General features: G+C 45.7%; 1 protein-coding gene across 4 annotated transcripts in view; it reads left to right on the forward strand.

The window, feature by feature from the left end:
- The window catches only part of LOC105100649 (neuropilin-1), a 136,452-nt gene that overhangs the window by 46,247 nt on the left and 71,256 nt on the right, over positions 1-18,949 (forward strand). For all 4 annotated transcript variants that reach the window (XM_031444510.2, XM_031444511.2, XM_031444512.2 and 1 more), the window contains exons 3-5: positions 5,623-5,804; positions 11,943-12,170; positions 18,011-18,166. In XM_031444510.2, coding sequence (XP_031300370.1) covers positions 5,623-5,804; positions 11,943-12,170; positions 18,011-18,166 — 566 coding nt within the window. The remainder of the gene's footprint in view (positions 1-5,622; positions 5,805-11,942; positions 12,171-18,010; positions 18,167-18,949) is intronic.

The following is an 18,949-nucleotide window of genomic DNA, read 5'->3' on the forward strand; positions in this document are numbered from 1 at the left end:
GGCTCCATCCCAGGGGCCGTGAGAGGGTCCTGCCCTCCCACCTGCCCATCTTGAGGATGTGGGCTCTGCCTCTGGAGCCACCTGTCTTGAGGCCTGAGATGCAGGCACCAGGAAGAGAACAAAATGACAGCCACCTGTCAGCACCACTCCTATTTCTGTGTCCAGGCTGGGCTTGGGTTCTAGCCATGTGGTCCCTGAGCATCAGCCTGAGAGGGAGGGACCAGGACAGCCCTGGGAGGAAGCCCAATCTGAGGCCACCATCAATGCCACTGAAACTGCCCAGTGATGTGACTCCCTGATGGCCAAGGGCCCTCTCTGTCTCTCTCTTTCCCTGACATGCACACAGGCACACACACCTTTGCACACACCAAGATGTTTGTTTCTATGGTGCAAAGCACCCATGGAGAAAAAAAAATCAATGATGTATTAGTTGATGTGGCATTTTTCTAGCAACAGTGACCAGTTGAAAAGGTGAATTACATGTTGTTAATGACTAATCCTAAAATAATAAGTCATACCCATTTCCCACCTGCAAAAAAATATGTGTGAAAGGGAGTAACGAGCAAATATTGGGATCAAAGCTGCCCCAAAGTAGGCAGTGCGGAAAGGTTACTAGTTATTTGTGCATGTGCCTTTCTCCGGTGCTTGGCCTCCTCTGGTCTCCCTTCTGGGATGGTGCCAGCTGACAACTGCCCTCCCAGGATCTTGGGAAAGATTCCGCTCAGTAATAATCTAGGAGTGTATTGTGACATGGAAATTACTGTGCAAAATGGCAAGTATCACTACCATAATTTCAGAAAGTATTATATCCAATCCGATTCATTTTGACTTCCTAGTACAAAGAGAAAATGTGTCACACAGAAACTCATTGATGCAGTTGTTTAAAAAAAAAAAGATGAAGCCTTTGATTTATTTCCAAGTAAAACATCATAAAAGATAGTGTTCTCTGACCAGGAAATATAAAATTGTTAGCTGGGCAGAAAGGTATTGATCTGCTGCTTCATATATAGGTGGATAGTGCTTTTCAAAATAACTTGTATCTGATTACAAAGGAAAACTTGTCCATTGTACAAATTTTGAAAAATGCAGAAATAATAATAATAATACAGATACAGCCTCACTACCCAGAGATAAACACTTGTTAATGTTTCCTTCCTGCTCCCATTGTATGAATAAAAACTGAGAATATCCTGTGTATAGAGTTTTATGTGCTGAGTTTTTGCTTATTTATCATAAGCTTTCTTCCTTTGTTATAAAAAATCCTTTGTGGAACATGCTTTTTAACGGCTGAATAATATTCCTCAACAATTTTCCCTTCTTGTTTTCTCCCTGTCTGCCTTCTTTCCTTCCCCCTTCCCCAATAATATAGAGCTTCTGGCAATATTTCTTTTTTGCATACACGTTTGATGTCTTTCCAGATTATGTCCTGTGAAGAGATTTCTGAAAATGCTTTTACCAAATAAGAGGCTATGCACCCTATGAGGCGTTTCATATATTTACTTGATGTGAACACCTCAAGTGAGCCGGCATGGTGACAGGGTGAATTGTGTGGAATCGCTCAGAAACACAGACGCAAACTCAAGGGCCCCTCCCAGATCCATCACTGTATATTTTTATATCCAAATCCGCTTTCTAATACTCTGAGGAAAAAAAAAATCTGTTCTTTTCTGGGGAAGAGGGAGGGCAATTCCTGGATAGCAGCATGGTGATCGTTTGCAGCGTGTTCCATGGGGATAGCTATTCACGCCTGGTGAGGAATAAACCAAAGATCCAGAGAAACATATTTTTGCAGGTGAAAATTATGTTCACCAACATCATTTCGCACTCCAGTTTATGATGTCAGGTATTGAGTTTCTCCATTATTAATGTACGCATTCAGGCGGGGGTAGATCCTCTTGGAAGGAGATTAAAAAGACACCGTTACCTAAAATCCCCCTTCCTAATAACTCAAGAATGCCCAGAAGCTGTGAGGGGGTTGGCACGGTAGCTGCCCATACAGACGACACCCTGGGGGGGTAGTGTTTCCCCATTAACGGGCTTCACCATAGAGTCGGGGGTCACATGCACTCGCAGGAGAAAACCCGGCTTCAGTAAAGCGTGCTATTTGTCTACCCAGCAGTGCATACCTAGAAAGCCTCTGAAACCCTCTTTAGTGACTGAAGACATTTCTCATTTTCCCATCACTTTTCCCCTTCCTTGGCCCTTTTCCTAAAACCATAATTCAAACTTTCCAAAAGAAAAATAGTAATAATCTCTGAGTAATCCTTTCAAGAATTCTTAGAAGGAAATCTTTATCCTTTTATCGCTCTTATGGGAAACCTAACTCGTGATTAGTATTAGGACTCAGAATGTTTTCACCACCCACATCTGCCCAGCTGGGGTGAGGACTGGCGGAGGGTACGCAGGCAGGAAGGCCTGGGGCTTGAGAACTGTGCAGTTTAAAGCCAGGGACACTCAGGAGTAGAGCCACCCAGGGTCTCAGACTCGAAAACCGAAACCTTAGAAAAGTGTTTTTAATTGTCAGAAGGTTAGGTAGAGAGGTCATTGCATGATTCCCAGTAAACGCAGGCTGCTTTCCCATTATTGGTGCAGAAAGGGGACACTTGCAGGTGGAGGATTTAAGGAGAGCGCTGGGAAGGCCTGATGCTGAGGTCCCCGTGATGAAACGTGGGAGGTGAGGTCCAGAAGGGGCTTTCCTGTTCAGGTGGGTGTGCACTTTGGACCCAGACTTGGCCTCCTTCTCACCCAGAATATTCTTCTTCCAGAGCAGGACTCCAGAGGGACAGGCGGGTTAACCGTGTGACCCCCCTGCACCTTCCATGAGCTGGATTCCCTAGATGCCATCCCCAGGGCGCCTCCAGAGGCCGCAGCTGGAAGCTGTGGGTTCCGAATGAGATTCTGACAGGTGCTTCCCGATGCACTCGGGCAGGGCCCTGCTCCCAGCGCCCGGCATCCTGGCATCGCCAGGCCCCTGGTGCTTCCTGTCCTGGCAGCAGTAACGGAGCAGTGCGGCGTCTGGGGGATCGAAATTTGCAAACTCAGGATGCCAGGCGCAGGCCAGCGCTGGCTGGGCGCGTTGCTGCAGTGACACGTTCAGTCTCCCAAGGAGGGATGCTGGCACCGCGGCCGCATTCCTGGCACCACGCTGCCGGCGAGGAGCTCACGGAGGAGAGGAGCTGCTCTCAGCCCCAGGGGGAGACACAAGCTGCTTTCCCAACTTCCCTGGCAGAATCCCCCTTCACAATCTGTACGCCTACACCCTCCTGAATATTTACACGAACTGCGATCTGTGATACATCTGGGGGCCCTGGGGGGCGGTACCACAAAGAGAAATGCTCAAGTGATGGCCGAATCCCAGTCTAGAGGTGAATCCACTATACCCCAGAATAAGCCCATCTCCCAAAGCTGGCACTTAAGAGGCAACCACTTACCTCTTAGTAGGGGGAGGTTCCAGCCTCTATGCCCCTGTTAAAAATAGCTTTTACTGTTGCCCAGGGGAGAGCCTTGTGATTACTATTAGAAGATCGCGTGAATTAAAATACTGTCTTCCTTCCCCGTTACAACTCACTGGGACTCTCTTAGCTGAGTTCTCTCGTACCTGGGAGAAAGGGCTCCCCGCAGAAGTGCCCTTAGTTCTGCAGAATGCCTGACCCACCTCTCTTATTTGTGTCTGGAAGGCAAAATGCGCTCGGACTGTGCCACTTAGTATTCAGACCATGTCGAGATTCAAGCAAAAAGCCTATCCAGCACAAGTCGCCCGGCCAAAGCTAGTCAGCAGTTCACATCACAGTTAAATTACAGGCAAGCGCGGGGCCAACCATGCAGACCTGTCTAGTCAATGAAGCACCAGAGATAAAAGGAATTGCTGCATAGATGCCAACTGGTGCAGCTTGAGTGGGAGGGAGATTGAGGTCCTTTCCAGCGGCCCTCGGTTGGCTGTGAGAGGCCACAGAGGATTTTGAGCAGAAGCTGTCTTCATCCTCCTCCTCCTCGTCCTCTGCTTTTCCTTCTCCTCCTCCTTTGTCTTGTCTTAGCATGCAGAGCGTCTCCCAGTGTATACAGAAGCAAACAATTCCTCTGTGCAGCCCCATAGTTTTGCCAACGGACCACGATTCTCGCCAGCCAGTGGTTACTACTGGATGTAGCAGAGGAAATGCAGTTAATACAATAATTCACAGATGCGAATGCTCTATTCCATCAACGTCAGCTTTATTTTCTTCCTGATGTACACAAAGCTGGCACACAATGCTCACTGATGAGGTCATGTCATTTCTAATTTAGAGAGCCTTAAGCCGTCCACTCCAACCAGTGATAGCATCTTAGCAGTTGTCTCGTGAGACTTTACGTAAACAGAAGGAATGCGTCCTGGACTGTTTGAAAAGGATTGCGAAGGATGACATTGGTCCTCACGAAGATTTCTCGCCCTTTGATCTCTCTCAAATGGCCGGATACAGTTTATGTTCCTGCCGTATTTTAGCCATTCCTGAAATTAATATATCCCAGGACTTTGGAACCAAGTGAGACACAGAAATAAAGATTTGAGATGAATGGATTGTAATGTTTTCATATCAATTCTAGAAGGAACAAGGAAGACAAATCAGATTATCTGGCTTTGAGGTGACTCGGCAAATAAAAAGAGAAGAAAGAGCGAGACACTAAGAGACATATAATGCCAAGCAAGCAAAAATCTTCCTGTTTTCCTGGGGGATGTTAGTTTATTGGAGATGGTTTCGCACCTTTTAGAGATGAAGGCTTGGGCACATGTATTAACCCCGTGCCATCTTTAGGGTAATGTTTTATTGCCACTTCTTTCATCATTTGTCTCCTTAATATATTACTATTAAGTCTGAATTTTTAAAAATCATTATCATTTTGATGATTTCGAGTGTGTCATGTTTCCTTTTGAGGCAACAGTGTTCCTTTAAAGATTCAGGCTCCTGAGTATAGACAAAGTCCCTTTCAATTTTTAAATATACTTTTTCTTTGCAGAAAGTCTGTTCTGCAGGTCAAGGGTAGTTTGAGGGGAAGATGGTCTGTGTTTTGACCACAATGGATACTGAGCGAGTTTTTTTTTTTTTTTTTTTCCTAAGAAGCCTGGAGTTTGGTAGAATCAAGTTAAAAAGTAAAGAATCTGTTTATTATTCTGTGGCCATGTGTTTAGAGGGTCGCTTACAGAAATCAAAGTATTATTCATGGAGTGCTCCAGCCAAGGAGACATTTTGAATTCATAAAAGAACTTCACAGTTTGAAAAGAATGCACAGCCTTATGTACTGACACCCCCCCCCAGACAAAGGAACACAGTTTAATAATAAGGAATTGTGCTCATGAGATTTTCCTTTTTCTTGTTAATTGGTTACTTTAACTGACATTGTCTGCCAGTATAATGGACACCATTATTCTTAATAGCTCTGTGTTGCCAGATGATGTATACAGACATGATGCAGTCCATTTTAATTATTTCATTTTGCCAGACTTCTTTCCTCTCCGTGTAATCCCACGGTGAATGCAGACAGTGCTTTTTCTCCTGGCAGACAGTGGTGGACAATACCGCGTTCTAAACTGCTGAAATTAAAGGGGCGTTTCTCACTAACCTGACGTTCCCTTCCTCCTCTGTGTCTCAGGTATGACTACGTGGAGGTCATCGACGGAGAAAATGAAAATGGGCGTTTATGGGGAAAGTTCTGTGGAAAGATTGCCCCTTCGCCTGTCGTGTCTTCAGGGCCATTTCTCTTCATCAAATTTGTCTCTGACTATGAGACCCACGGTGCAGGATTTTCCATACGTTATGAGATTTTCAAGAGAGGTGAGTAACTTACAGTAGAACAAGCATGACCAAGTGCTCATTAACGTCGCTTGGTCTCATGAAAGACGAAGTGGAAAGAAAGACGAGGAGGGATGTTTTGATCCTTTGGTAAAAAGCCATATATTCCCGTTAAAAATGTTGTTGGAAAATACTTTAAACAAAGAAAAATTACCCAATGTATGGAGGAAGTACGTTTAAAAAACTTCTTAAATGTATTTTGAGAATCAAAATCCCATCATTCTACTGTGCTGACCCTTGTTTGTAAGGTATATACCCCATAAAACTCGTTATGGGCACTTCTTATCTTTCTTCTTCAAAAATTAGTTTGATCTACTCTTTTTTTGAACATTTTTTTTGAAGTATTGTCAGTTGACAATGCTGTCAATGTCTAGTGGACAGCATCATGTTTCAGGCACACACACACATACATATATTCCTTTTCACATTCTTTTTCATTATAGGTCACTCCAAGATATTGACTATAGTTTCCTGTGCTGTACAGAAGAAACTTGTTGTTTATCTATTTTATATATAGTAGTTAGTGATCTGCTTTTAAAGTTTGATTTCTTTTGTTAAAAATGCATGAGTCCCACTTACCTTAAAGTCATGTACACCTTGTTCCCTTTACTTTATTGCAAAATTCAAAACGGATAGTTCCCGGGAAGAGCAAAGCCATTCCCTGGCCTGACTTACAGAGTTTCTAAAGCTACTGAAGGAAGAAGAGGCTTTCTGTTAATGGAAGGATGGTTGGGAAGAGAACTTCTTGGAAGAAACAAAGCAGTCATGCTTTCAATGGCATTCCCTTTAGGAATTATCAGTTGCCCCTCCAAAATAATCATTTACTAATCTTCTGTTATGATGGTATGTATTGGGATGGGGTGGAATCTGAGATCACAGAGTGCCCCCGCTTTGAGGAATTAAACACACATTTCAGTCAGTTGATAAACAACGTGTCTTTATCTGGATGTCACGGTTTTTCACAACAGCCTGTAGATTCCTGCTACGTGTTGAAATCAATCTTCTCTCTTACATTGACATTAATGTGGGGGAGACCTTCCAAGGACAGAGGCTCAAGATTTGAACATATTGTCCTGGAATGTAGGAGAAAGAGCTTTATTTAATAGAAAAAAAATCCAGCCACACCAAATGCAAAACCCTCAGGTCTCCTGGGTCAGTGGTAACCCAGAATAGCAAAAAGAACTTTAAGCATTTCTGGGAACATTTGGCACAACTTCTTTAAATTTCAAAACAATATGGTACAGCCTCATATAAATATGGAGAGAAGCAGAGAGCTTTCTTTGGAAATTCATCTGAGCACATGCTTATGGAACCTCTGGTAAAGACAGCAGCAGACGTATGATCACAGTTACATCTGTATGCATTTCCTTGTGTTGAAAGCTGACTTACAGGAATCATATTGCACACGTGGGTGTATGTACACACACACGCATGCACACTTGTTCACTTTCCTGCACATGACAGCATCAAAGAAAGAAGGTGTCGGGAAGGGAGGCAAGGGTTGCCTTTGGTTCTCAGTGTCTCTTAAAGATCTGAAGATGGTTGACGGAGAATGAGGGCGAGAGCGTTCCCTAAGTTCTTAAGAAGATATCAGCTCCCTTCCAGGCGGACTCGGCCCCCAACACTTCTGTTAGTCTCCGATATAACATCGTTTCCCTGTCCCGGTCTCCAGCGCCAGCCTTGAGGCTTGAAGCCTTATTTTCTTCTTTCTCTTCTTGCCTTCCTACGTCCATTGTGGCTCCTAGTTCTTCTGGATTTTCATCCAAAGGTCTCAAAGAGTCATGGCTTCAAATATTTTGAATCTCTGTGTTGTACTCCTGAGCCTAATACAATCTTGTAAATCAACTAGACCTCAATTAAAAAGAAGAGAGGGAATCACAGCTTCCTTTCCACATCTGCTGCCATTGACCATATAGGTGGTTCTTGCCCTGTTCACTTATCCTGCACACAGCATCTCAGACAGTCATCATCAAACCTTCACCTCCCGGAACCTGGCTCTAAGATTGTTCTTCTTAATTAAGGAGCTTTTTATTTTCCTGCACTCGTACCCAGCTTGTCCCCTCTACACACACACAAATATACATGTATTCATACTGTATGTATACACACACACACACACAAAACTATGGTTCATTAATCAGTTTGTTTTTCCTGAATACTTCAAAATTTCTCCATGTGTGCATGTTTCCTGACTAAATCACTACCATCTAAAACAACGGAAGCCCCTTTCTTTCTCCCTCACCGCACACACCGTGGTCCTTGTCGATACTCCGTAGGAGGCCCTTACCTGGTAGAGTGCCTTATGCACCCATAGGCAAGTTCATGGGCGCTCCTTCCTCCAAAGCCACTTAATGATATCATAGCATCTCTGTTCTTTTGAAAACATAGCACTTCTTCTGGGATGCAGCAACTTCAAGTTTCCTCAAAACATGCAAATTTGACTAATCATAGTTGTACCGACACGTTCTTCTTTTCCCTGCTGACCTTGATATTTCCTGGCAGGAGATTACAGTTCTAAGGGAGAGTTGGACCATGGCTGCCTCCCAAGGGCTGCATTTCTAGAGGACCCACCTTTGCTTGACAGCGGTAGCCAGTACCCCCCTCCCCATGCCTCCTGGAGCCCACCTCCAACTCTTCCCTGTCCTTCTCGGCCTGGATAACCCAGGCCCAGATGCTGGAAAAAGCCATAGCCGGTTCCCATGGGTCTCAGCAAGGGAAAGGGATGGTATTTATTGAGAGCAGGATTGGTCGCTTCATATGTTATTTGATTAAGAGTCTGTATATTTAATAATAATTCCAGAGAGAGTATCTTAGCTCTTAACATTATCCTTGTGGTCCTTAACCTTGTGGTCCTTAACCTTATGGTCCTTAACCTTACGGTCCATCCTTATGTTCCTTAACCTTATGGTCCATCCTTATGGCCTATCCTTGTTGTCCTTAACCTTATGGCCTATCCTTGTGGTCCTTAACCTTGTGGTCCTTAACCTTATGGTCCATCCTTATGGTCCTTAACCTTACGGTCCATCCTTGTGGTCCTTAACCTTATGGTCCATCCTTGTGGTCCTTAACCTTATGGTCCATCCTTATGGTCCTTAACCTTATGGTCCATCCTTGTGGTCCTTAACCTTATGGTCCATCCTTGTGGTCCTTAACCTTATGGTCCATCCTTATGGTCCTTAACCTTATGGTCCATCCTTATGGTCCTTAACCTTATGGCCTATCCTTGTGGTCCTTAACCTTATGGTCCATCCTTATGGTCCTTAACCTTATGGCCTATCCTTGTGGTCCTTAACCTTATGGTCCATCCTTGTGGTCCTTAACCTTATGGTCCATCCTTATGGTCCTTAACAAGGAAAGGGATGCCTAACAAGGAAAGGGATGCCTAACAAGGAAAGGGCACTCTCAGTCTCACAAATAACACCAAAAGTGTGGTGTCGCTTGTCCAAGGCTGTGTGTGCACTCCTCACCAGCAGTTCTCTTGCTCCTGGGCACAGAGAGCTGCTCACCCATCACACCTGTTCATGTGGTGTGCTCAAGCCAGGATCCTTCATCACAGCCCCTGCCAGGGTCCTTTGTAGGGAAGTGCTTACCTCATTGTGGCAAACTTACACAGTGAATAAGAACCCAAGTAAAACAAACTTTGATGTGTAATGGAAGAGGTTGGAAGTTACAGAAGCTTTGAGTTTGAGAGGGTTATTTTTTTTCAAACCCTAAAGCCCCCCTCCCACTTGTGATGCACAGAACCTGAGGACCAGGAAGGTAAAGAGCCCACTGAGGCTACAGAGCAGGCCACAGCCAAAGGCCGGACTAGGACCCAGACGTCCTGGTGCTCCGTCCGGCTCTCCTCCACCACCCCCTGGGGTCTCCCTGGCCTTTGTCAAAATACCTTGGAAACCTGGGCCAGCTTCCAAAGGCATCTGGCATGACACAGGTGAATGCTGAAAGCAGTGGAATTTAGTTGATTTTGAAAGTAGGTCCTTAATTCCTGCCTTTTTTGTTTCTCTCATTAAATCTTAACCTCACCTGGATAATTTTATCCTCTTAGGAAGGAGAAAGTATTGGGACCCACATTCACTCTGCTGCTCGCTCTGCCAGCCAAAGCCCTGGGGAGGAGGTTGGAGGTCACCAGGGTGACCATTCTTACATCTTAGAAATAAAATTCTAAAGGGTTCCCAATCATAGACACCTAGAGAGACAGACGGATATGACTTTGTGAATTACTGACTTAACTTGGCTTAGTCACTGTCATCTCAGAAGCCACCAAATAGCTTAGAAACATGTTACAAATCACATGGCACGTTGCATACTCTCTACCTGAAATTAACATGGCAGAACGCCACCTGTGAATAACTTCTTAACCAGAATCGAGCAGGTGAGCATTGCAGGCCACCGTGGTGAAGGGTGAGCCACGTGGTAGAGGCTTTGGGAGGTATTTTCTTCAGGTCAGACCTCTACAGACCAGGTTTCTCCTGCCATCCACTAAGCGGTGTTTTCCTGCCTCTCCAGTGCCACGACTGTCTAAGCCGTGCATGGGGAGAAAGTGATTGATTTGTTTTCTCAGTAGGCTGCCAGGGGCCCCCAGGTGGGGATTCAGCTTTCAGCCCTCACCGCAAAAATAGAGACCCGCTCGTTAGATTTAATGTGTTTGGTGTCTAATATGCCACCTTTAGCGCTTGCCCCTTGGAAACAATATTTAGTTGAGAGCAACCTCAACGAGCCTCTGTATTTAGAGCTGAATCCTTATGGGCGGGGTGCTCATCAGTAAGACAGCGGGCCAGGAAAAGAACTGCCGAGCTGAACATCCCCAGGTTGGATCCTGGGATTCCAAAGGGATAAATCTGGGAGTCTGAGATTTGCAGATGTTAATCGCTATGCATAAAAATAGATTAAAAAAACAAATTTCTTCTGAAGAGTGCAGGAACTGTATTCAGTATCTTGTAATAACCTTTCATGAAAAAGAATATGAAGACGAATGTATGTATATATATGCATGACTGGGACAAGACGCTGGACACCAGAAATTGACACAGTGTAACTGATGATACTTCAATTTAAAAAAAAAAAAAAAGAGGTCAAATCATGTCTGGTTTGCAGAGAGCCGTGGGAGCCAGTGCTTTGACAGTCATGGCCACAGCGGTGGTGATAAGGTCTGGATCTTCTGTATTCACGTCCCCGTCCATGTAGATGGCAGTTTTCAGTAGTGCAGTGAACACCACCCCCTTCTGCATTAATTCCATGACTGGAAATTGTGGTCACTCACAGAGTCATCAGGTCGACTTGCAATCTATATATGCATGTGCTGGACCAATTTAAATTACAAATCACCATAATTTGTAGTCTTGATAACACCGAGCAGTCACTTAAATTACACATTATAAATATATACATCACACACACTCACATACATTGACAGATAAGTTTAGAGTGGCCGGCTGTACTGTACCTGCTACTTCGGGGAGGGTTAGGATGTCAACATTGGTATCAGGTGACTTCTGGCAAGAGGACCTGTGACCCCAGTTTATCATGCCCCCACTAACCGCCCTGCTTTACTGGCACACCTGTGTCAACACCATTCCGAATGAGTCACCCACCCCGGGTACACTGCCTTTCACATTGAGTTTGTCAAAGAGGCAGAGGTCACATCTGGCAGAGTTACTGAGCCACTGGGGTAGGAATCTGAAACCCAAACTCCCTCCACTGAATTCTCTCCCTTGCCTTTGTAAATGTTCAATTTCACCAATAAAGGGCTGTCAGCCTCAAGATTTAAAGATTTAAGCTGGAAGGGGCTATAATTATTTCTCTAGGGCTCTGTCGAGATTTCTGTAGCTCACTCATTCATTGCTCCCACCTGGTTTTGAATTTGTCATTTCTTTCCCCTCTGCAGCAGCAGAAGTTTTTAAATTGCTCCCCACAAATGGGAAACGAAGGTGAACACAATAAATCTGAACTTGATTTTCCATACCTGTCATCACCTGAGAAAGGCCGAGTAAAGAGTGATTGGGACAGTGATTGTAATAGGGCTTTTATTAGAAAGATAAGCTGTCTTCTTTGCCCGGTTGTCTCTTGGTAAGGCCGTGTAAGTGGAATCTTCACTTTGCTCCTTTTTTCTTTTGCTCATAGGTCCTGAATGTTCCCAGAACTACACAGCGCCCAGTGGGGTGATAAAGTCTCCTGGCTTCCCTGAAAAATATCCCAACAGCCTTGAATGCACCTATATCATCTTTGCACCCAAGATGTCGGAGATTATCTTGGAATTTGAAAGCTTTGACCTGGAGCCTGACTCGAACCCTCCCGGGGGGATGATCTGTCGCTACGACCGACTAGAAATCTGGGATGGGTTCCCCAATGGTGAGAACGGCAGGGAGCCTCCCCCAGAGGGAGGGGCCTGGGGGGAGGGCGCTGGGAGCCTTTCATGGGCGTCGTGATGCATGCATCCCTTTTAAAAAAGAAGCTCAGAAGGAGGAGCAAAACAAAGCAAAACAGTGACTTTCTTTCTGCAGAGCAGCGATGAAATATTTGAGCCCAGAAAGACTCTTAATTTTCTAGTCTAATTCCTTCATTTCATAGATAAGGAAACGAGAGTCCATAGAAGACTATGCAAGGCCTCAAAACTATTTTTGTGACAAAACTGGGACCAAACCATGGTCTTCCTGACTAGAGAGCTTGGCTCATTTCATTGACGGCCTGCTGGTCATTGATCCATAGGCTCATCAGACAATGAGCTCTTCAGACGTCCATTAAATCAAACCTTCATTTCATGAACGTGGAGACTAAGGAGCAGAGAGGTTAAGGACCTGCCAAATTTGTAATGGTGAAATCTGCACCTATTATGCTACCAAAACATTTAGAAATTTAGGAAAGGAATAAGAGCGTTTGGATGGTCCTAATTTAGATGGCTTCCTCCTCTGCGCACAAGGGAATTTTTATCTTTATCGATTGGAATTGCCTCAATACATCCACGGTACATACATTGTTCCTATCAACTAAATTCATCGTCCACTCAAAAGCTGCATTTGTTGAGTGCCTACTGTGTACCAGACAGTGTTTGGCAAACAAAGCAAAGATGGCTGCCCTGTGGAGTTTAGGTTCTACTGGGGGGTGGGGGTGAGGTAATAAACAGTGTACATGGTGGGAGGGTATAACTCAGTGGTAGAGCGTGTGCTTGGCATGCACGAGGTCCTGAATTCAATCCCCAGCACCTCCATTTAAAAAAAAAAAGGGAGGGGGAAATACTTTAAAAAAAACAGTGTACACTACAAATGATTTCTGTACATAGGAAGTTCGAAGGGGAAAAGTGCTGTAAACAAACCAAAAAAAAAACATGAAAGGAAGAAAGAGTGGACTAGAGTAAAGGCTTGAGAAGAGCCGGGGTTGGGGGAGGAGAGGGGTGGGGGCTATAAATAGGGCGGGCAGGTCAGATCTCGCTGGAGAAGTGACGTTTGAGCAAAGATGTGAAGGAGGCGGGGGAGGGAGCCACGTGGCCAGTTCAGTAGAAGTTTTCCATCGTAATCCTCGTGGATTCGAAGGTGAAGAGCAAAAATACACACCGACTCTGAGCCGAAGGAGATAATGTCAAATAATTTCTTGCATCTGCGTTGTTGTCTTGCGTTTCGTCTGGTTTAGTGTGGCGATTTCTCTGGAGAACACACTGTACACAGATCAGCAGGGGCAGCTTGGACTTTCTTCCGAATCGTGCAGTTGGGGATGTAGAACTGTCTAGAAAACAGAGGTCATTGTCAAGATGGAGGAAAGGTTGTTTAAGTCAGTCATAAAGGAAGAGCTAGTCTAAAGTGAAAGAGATTGCTTTTCTCTTTGAAATGACATGAACACGGTCAGCGTAGCTCAGTTTGGATACGCTCCCCAGCAGCAAACAGCACTGGAGGAAACCGGGGTGGAGAGAAAGCGTTGTTGTCACTGGAGCAAATTGAATGAGTTCTCATTATTTTAGCCTCTGCTTTGCTTTTTTTTTTTTTACCCGTGTAAATAGCGTTATGATGATCTTATCGAAACTCCTTCATTAAGTAATGAGATTTGCCCAAACAGAGCACTGATTGATTTCCAAGTACTCAATCCGATAATTAGGGAAACAATATTATAATAGTATTGTAATAATAGTTGGAACATTTAATAATGGGTTTATTTGTGCCCAACCCACACTTACAGCCTCCCTCTCCAGAACTTACATTTAAACTGACATCTGAAAAGAAGGTCCAGTCAACCAACTTATGGAGAAAGGAGCACATTGTCATTAATGTCAAGGGTTTTCCAAAGTAGTAATTTTCTGGTTCTAGAAAATCACTGAGTTGAAACAAGGAACAAGTAACAATAGAATTTGTCATCTCCGCAATTCACCCATGTTTTAATCTATGGTGTGTTTGACTTATTCCCAGAGAAGACTGGCTTTGGAATATGAAAAATGTGATCATATGTTTGTTAGTATTTATGTGGCCTCGTCCAGCCCACATGAGCATAACAGCTCACTCTTTTTTAGACAAAAGACAAGACCACATCCTTGTGGGGCTTTTTAATCAGTGGCACCAGAAACATTTGTGCCCCGGTGGTTCAACACATACAGTTCCTTGCCAGCAAAATCGCTTCCCGTCTTTGACAGCCTTTCCAAAAACAACAACTAGAAGGCACTGAAGGCTTTTAACCATCAAGTGACTTTATGTTACATTTTATCGTAAGCACTGAATTCGACGACCAAGTAATTGAAAGCAACCCATTAATTCAGATCGACTTTGAAGCAAAGCAGTTGACTCCAGGACGCAGATCCGAGGCATGTGCGTGGCAAGCCCCACGTCTCCCTCCGTCCCTGTCTCTGAAGCTCTGGAGTCACAAGGAGCAGCTCTGGAGTCATCAGTGGACGTTCACATGTGGTTTGAGGGCCGCACGCTGCCCTGGTCAGCGCCAAGGATGCTTGTACTGAACTGTGGAGCCAAATGTGCACACCCAGCTCCCCCGACGTGGGTGCAGAGGGAGCTAGCCCTCCGTCCAGGCTGGGGAAAGCCCTGGAACCGTGGCTGGAACCCACACTCCAAAGATTATCAACAATTCTAGGAATAAGCTTCATAAACATGGGATTGAGTTCTGTTTGGTTTTTATTTACTTTTTATGAACATTAACCTTCTAAAATATACATAGAAAACATAAATGATATAAATATAAAATATAAACATTCCAAAACATAGATGACATAATGAGCAAATTTTTTTTTTTCTGGGGAAAAGTTGCAACATCCAGATATTCTCCGCCAAAAGGTTTCTTACTGTAAGAAAAGTATACCTGGCCAGTCTTGTAACATTTTGAAGTGTCCCCTTTTTTGTTTATTTGTTCAAAATACCTTGTTTTGAAAGTACCTCTTTATAGTCGATTATTGCCCCTTTTTTTCTTTTTCACCTAAAAAGATGGCAGAAAACAAAACTGTCTGATTCTGAGGGCAGGTTAGAATTAACGGAAGGATTAGTGGGAAGATAAATGGGGTGAGCACTTCCCATTGCAGATGTATCTTCCAAACAGCACGAATACTGTGTCACCTCCACCCTCGAGAATATATGAAGATCACAGTCCTGCTCTCTCCCAGGAGAGAGCTGAGTACGTGCTACCGGCTTCAACTCTTCAGTCCTCCCAGTTTGGAATTACACTTCTGCTTTTGTGACATTGCATTCCTCTCTTTGGCCTTGGGCTCCCCGGTCATGGAAGTAGGGACCCCAGGAGTCGTGACCGTGCCCATCCACAGGCGAGCGCACGTACGAGCCAGACCAGGGGACTCCCTCCACGCAGGCTCAGACCAGCACTGCATCAGCGCAGTCGTCCAGGGAAATTCAATACCTCTTTGTATGACAGTCGAAGAAGCCTTTCACTCTCCTATCTTGAGGGCTCCCAGAGAGAGTCGCACGCTGCTGTCCGGGGGCGATGTGCGAAAGGACAGAAGGCAGATTTACCCAGCCTGTCTCCAGCATTATAAACCAGTGAGTCATGCAGACTCTAAATTATGAGTCTGCACCAGACAAGTTCTCTTCTGTTTCCTCTTTCAAAGAGACTCCCCTCTCGGCCTCCCCAGAGGAATTGGCGATGGTGGGCAGAGCGGGGCCGGCCCGGAGCTCGGGGGGGTGACGGCAGCTTGCCTTGTGTGCTTGTATTCTTGGTAAGGTCAGTGGCTTGGCGATCAGAGAACGACCCCGAGGATGAAGGCTGTAAAAGTTTGCCCACAAACGAGAGACAAAGATAGTTAAGAAAGGACAATGATGGAATTTAAATGCAGGAAAGAACCAGGGAGAATGAAGAGACTAAGCCTCCCACTGAGAGTGCAGACCACAAGCGGGTTCTCTCCGGGGAGAGGAGAGGCCTGAGCTGCTGGTTCACAAGGTATTTTCACGCACATGTTAAGGGCGACTGCGCTCCACTCCATCGGGAAGGAAGAAAGTGTGGAATTGGTGGTGGGGCCATATTCAGAATGAAGAAGGCCTGGGGCCAGGATTGAAACTGAAGAGAAACGGAGAGCAGGAGAATTTCATCTGAAATGCTTTTTTCTGCCAGCTGGGAAGCCTACCATCATGACGTTTCTCCTCCGTTCTGCAGAGCCGCCGCCCACAGCCACGTGGCACCTTGTGGATCATTTGTACCCGTCCCCTCAACAGGAAGCCTCCTTGTTCTCCTCATAATAAAACCGGTGGGCCACTCACACAAATGTGTGGGTGCTGGAGAGGAAGGGAGGATGGAGAGAGAAATCTAAATTCAGTCACATCCAATCCTTCGAGTGCCTGGAGAAGTTATCAGATATTCACAGCTGCCATTTTGGACTAACTCAAATAGTAAACCACTTTGGTTTAGTTTCTTTAAAAAAAAAAAAAAAAAAAAAGGAGAATCAGCCAAGAACTGAAAGCCTGTTAGCCCAGGATCTGAGTGCTCTAAAAGGCAGGGTGCTCAGATAGCCGCCTGCCAGGAGCCCAGCTGGCAGGTGGGGTCCTGGGGAGACCAGCTCTCCTGGGGTTCGCTCTCTCAGTCACACCGGAAGCTTCTCCCAGCCCTCTTAGCTGCCTTCTGCATCCAAGGGGCACACACAGGCCTTGGAACACCACATCCCTGTGGAAAGCCCATCCCTCCAGAGAAAGGTCCACGCACTGTGCCTCCTTGAACAAAGCAATCACTCTTAGTTGGAATGCACAGAACCGTGGATTTCTGGGAAGGGAAAATGGCCCAAACCAGGTTGTTCTTCTAAGCCCAAACCATCTGCCATGTTTTTACCATATGTGCAATGAAAAAAATCTAGAGAAAAGGGTTTGGGTTTTGGGGTGGTTTTTTGTTTGTTTGTTTGTTTGTCTGCTTTTTGTCTTGCTGCTGCTGCAGACAGGGGATGGAGAGATTCTCCAAGCACAGGGGGCTTCTGCACCGTGTCCGAGACAGCTGGCAGTTGGCCCCTGGACACAGGAGTGATGCAGTCCTCTCTCTCGGGTTTGGGAGAGAGGACCCTGGGCCAGAAGTGAGAAAGCTGCATTTTCTTCTGTTTTGCTTACAATCTGCTATTATGCACACATCGTCGGTGTCTATAGTTTCTAAAATTCTTTAATTGTTAGTTATTGACTCATCTGCAGGGAACGCCCTTAGTGGGACAGGATCCTATAAGATTGTCTGAGACTGTGATGTTGATCACAGCCAGGCTCCAGGACTGAAAGATGGAAAGAGGAAGGAAGTGGGGGTTACCCAGGGCTAGGTCTGATCTTGGTACTGCCCTGGTGCCAGGACTAGTTTCTGGAACATTCCCATTTGGGGGGAATGGGGCAGGTGACTCCAAGAGTCCTCAGTGGGTGATCACAGCCTAGCTGCAGCTTCTGGGTGCTAGACTGTGTGTGTGCACCATGTGGTCCTGGAGACGGATGCCAGGATGCCACTTGACAGCCCGAATCTCCTTTGCAGTCAAAGCGAGCATTTCGGTTTTGTTCCTGAACACAGTCCTGCTCACTGGGGAGCGCAGCGATGCCTGTTATGGCCCTTCTGAGCACACTTTAAAATCCTCTCCGCAAACCCGATCCAATATGTTCACTGCCAACCAATTAAGCAGGGAAGACTTGATTTGGGTAGGAAAACACTGCTGGGTTCCGCTGGGGCCCATGTTTGCAAATGGCTATGCTTGCATCTGCTGCAGAAGGGGAGGCATTTTCATAGTCTCTGCGTCTCTCCCTCTGCAGTGGGTCCCCACATCGGGCATTACTGTGGGCAGAAAACCCCAGGTCGCATCCGCGCCTCCTCCGGCATCCTGTCCATGGTCTTCTACACGGACAGCGCCATCGCCAAGGAGGGCTTCTCAGCAAACTACAGTATCTTGCAGAGCAGCATTTCGGAAGGTCAGTATTTACTCATCCTGCAAAGCCCTGCGGCGAGCTCGCTGTCACCCCTCCTCCTGCGGCCACAGGAAACACTAAAGACCCGTTTTGTGAGTTGGGGTGCAAGTGTTTCTTTTGCTCTCTTAAATGGTTTTTATGACTATCAATAGGAAGAGATATGTGGTGTGCTTTCTTAATAAAATTAGGTGTGAGAAGGCTGCTTGGAAGCCTCTGAAATTAGGGGAGAAAAAGTAGGAAATGACAAATGTGCTCTGAAACAGTGACCTGCGGCCAGATCACCTACCTGGCACCTGCAGGGCATGTGGGCTGAGAGTCAGGAGAGGACAGGCGTCGACCCCGGATGGCGAGGACCAGTCTGCATCAGCGCGGCTCACGGGCGGCGGGCAGGTGGAACAGTTGGTCCCTCGTGCCATGGTTTGGGAATACCCCGGCAGAAGCTGATTTTGTTTTCCTTACGTGAACGAAAGTGGCTATTCATGTCAAAGAAGCATGTTTTCTTTTTGGCTATAACTTCCCATAAAACAAAAAAGAGGACTATGTTTTCGTATCTCATTAAAGTACTCAACTAACTCAGCCCTTCCTCAAAGTTTATGTGGTCCCCAGCTCTCTGAAGGGCCCAAGGGGAGGGAAAAAACCTGAAAGAACAATGAATAAATTGTGTTTCATCGATTCTGGCTGCCACGTTGTCAGGCAGCACAGGCAGAAACAGCGGGAGTTTTGGGACCTGCTCCACAGGCCTGCGCGGGTCTCTTCTCCCAGACCTCACTGGAAAATCAAAAGGCC

This window comes from Camelus dromedarius, chromosome 26 (assembly GCF_036321535.1).
Source record: "Camelus dromedarius isolate mCamDro1 chromosome 26, mCamDro1.pat, whole genome shotgun sequence".
In the NCBI taxonomy this organism is placed as follows: Eukaryota; Metazoa; Chordata; class Mammalia; order Artiodactyla; family Camelidae; genus Camelus; species Camelus dromedarius.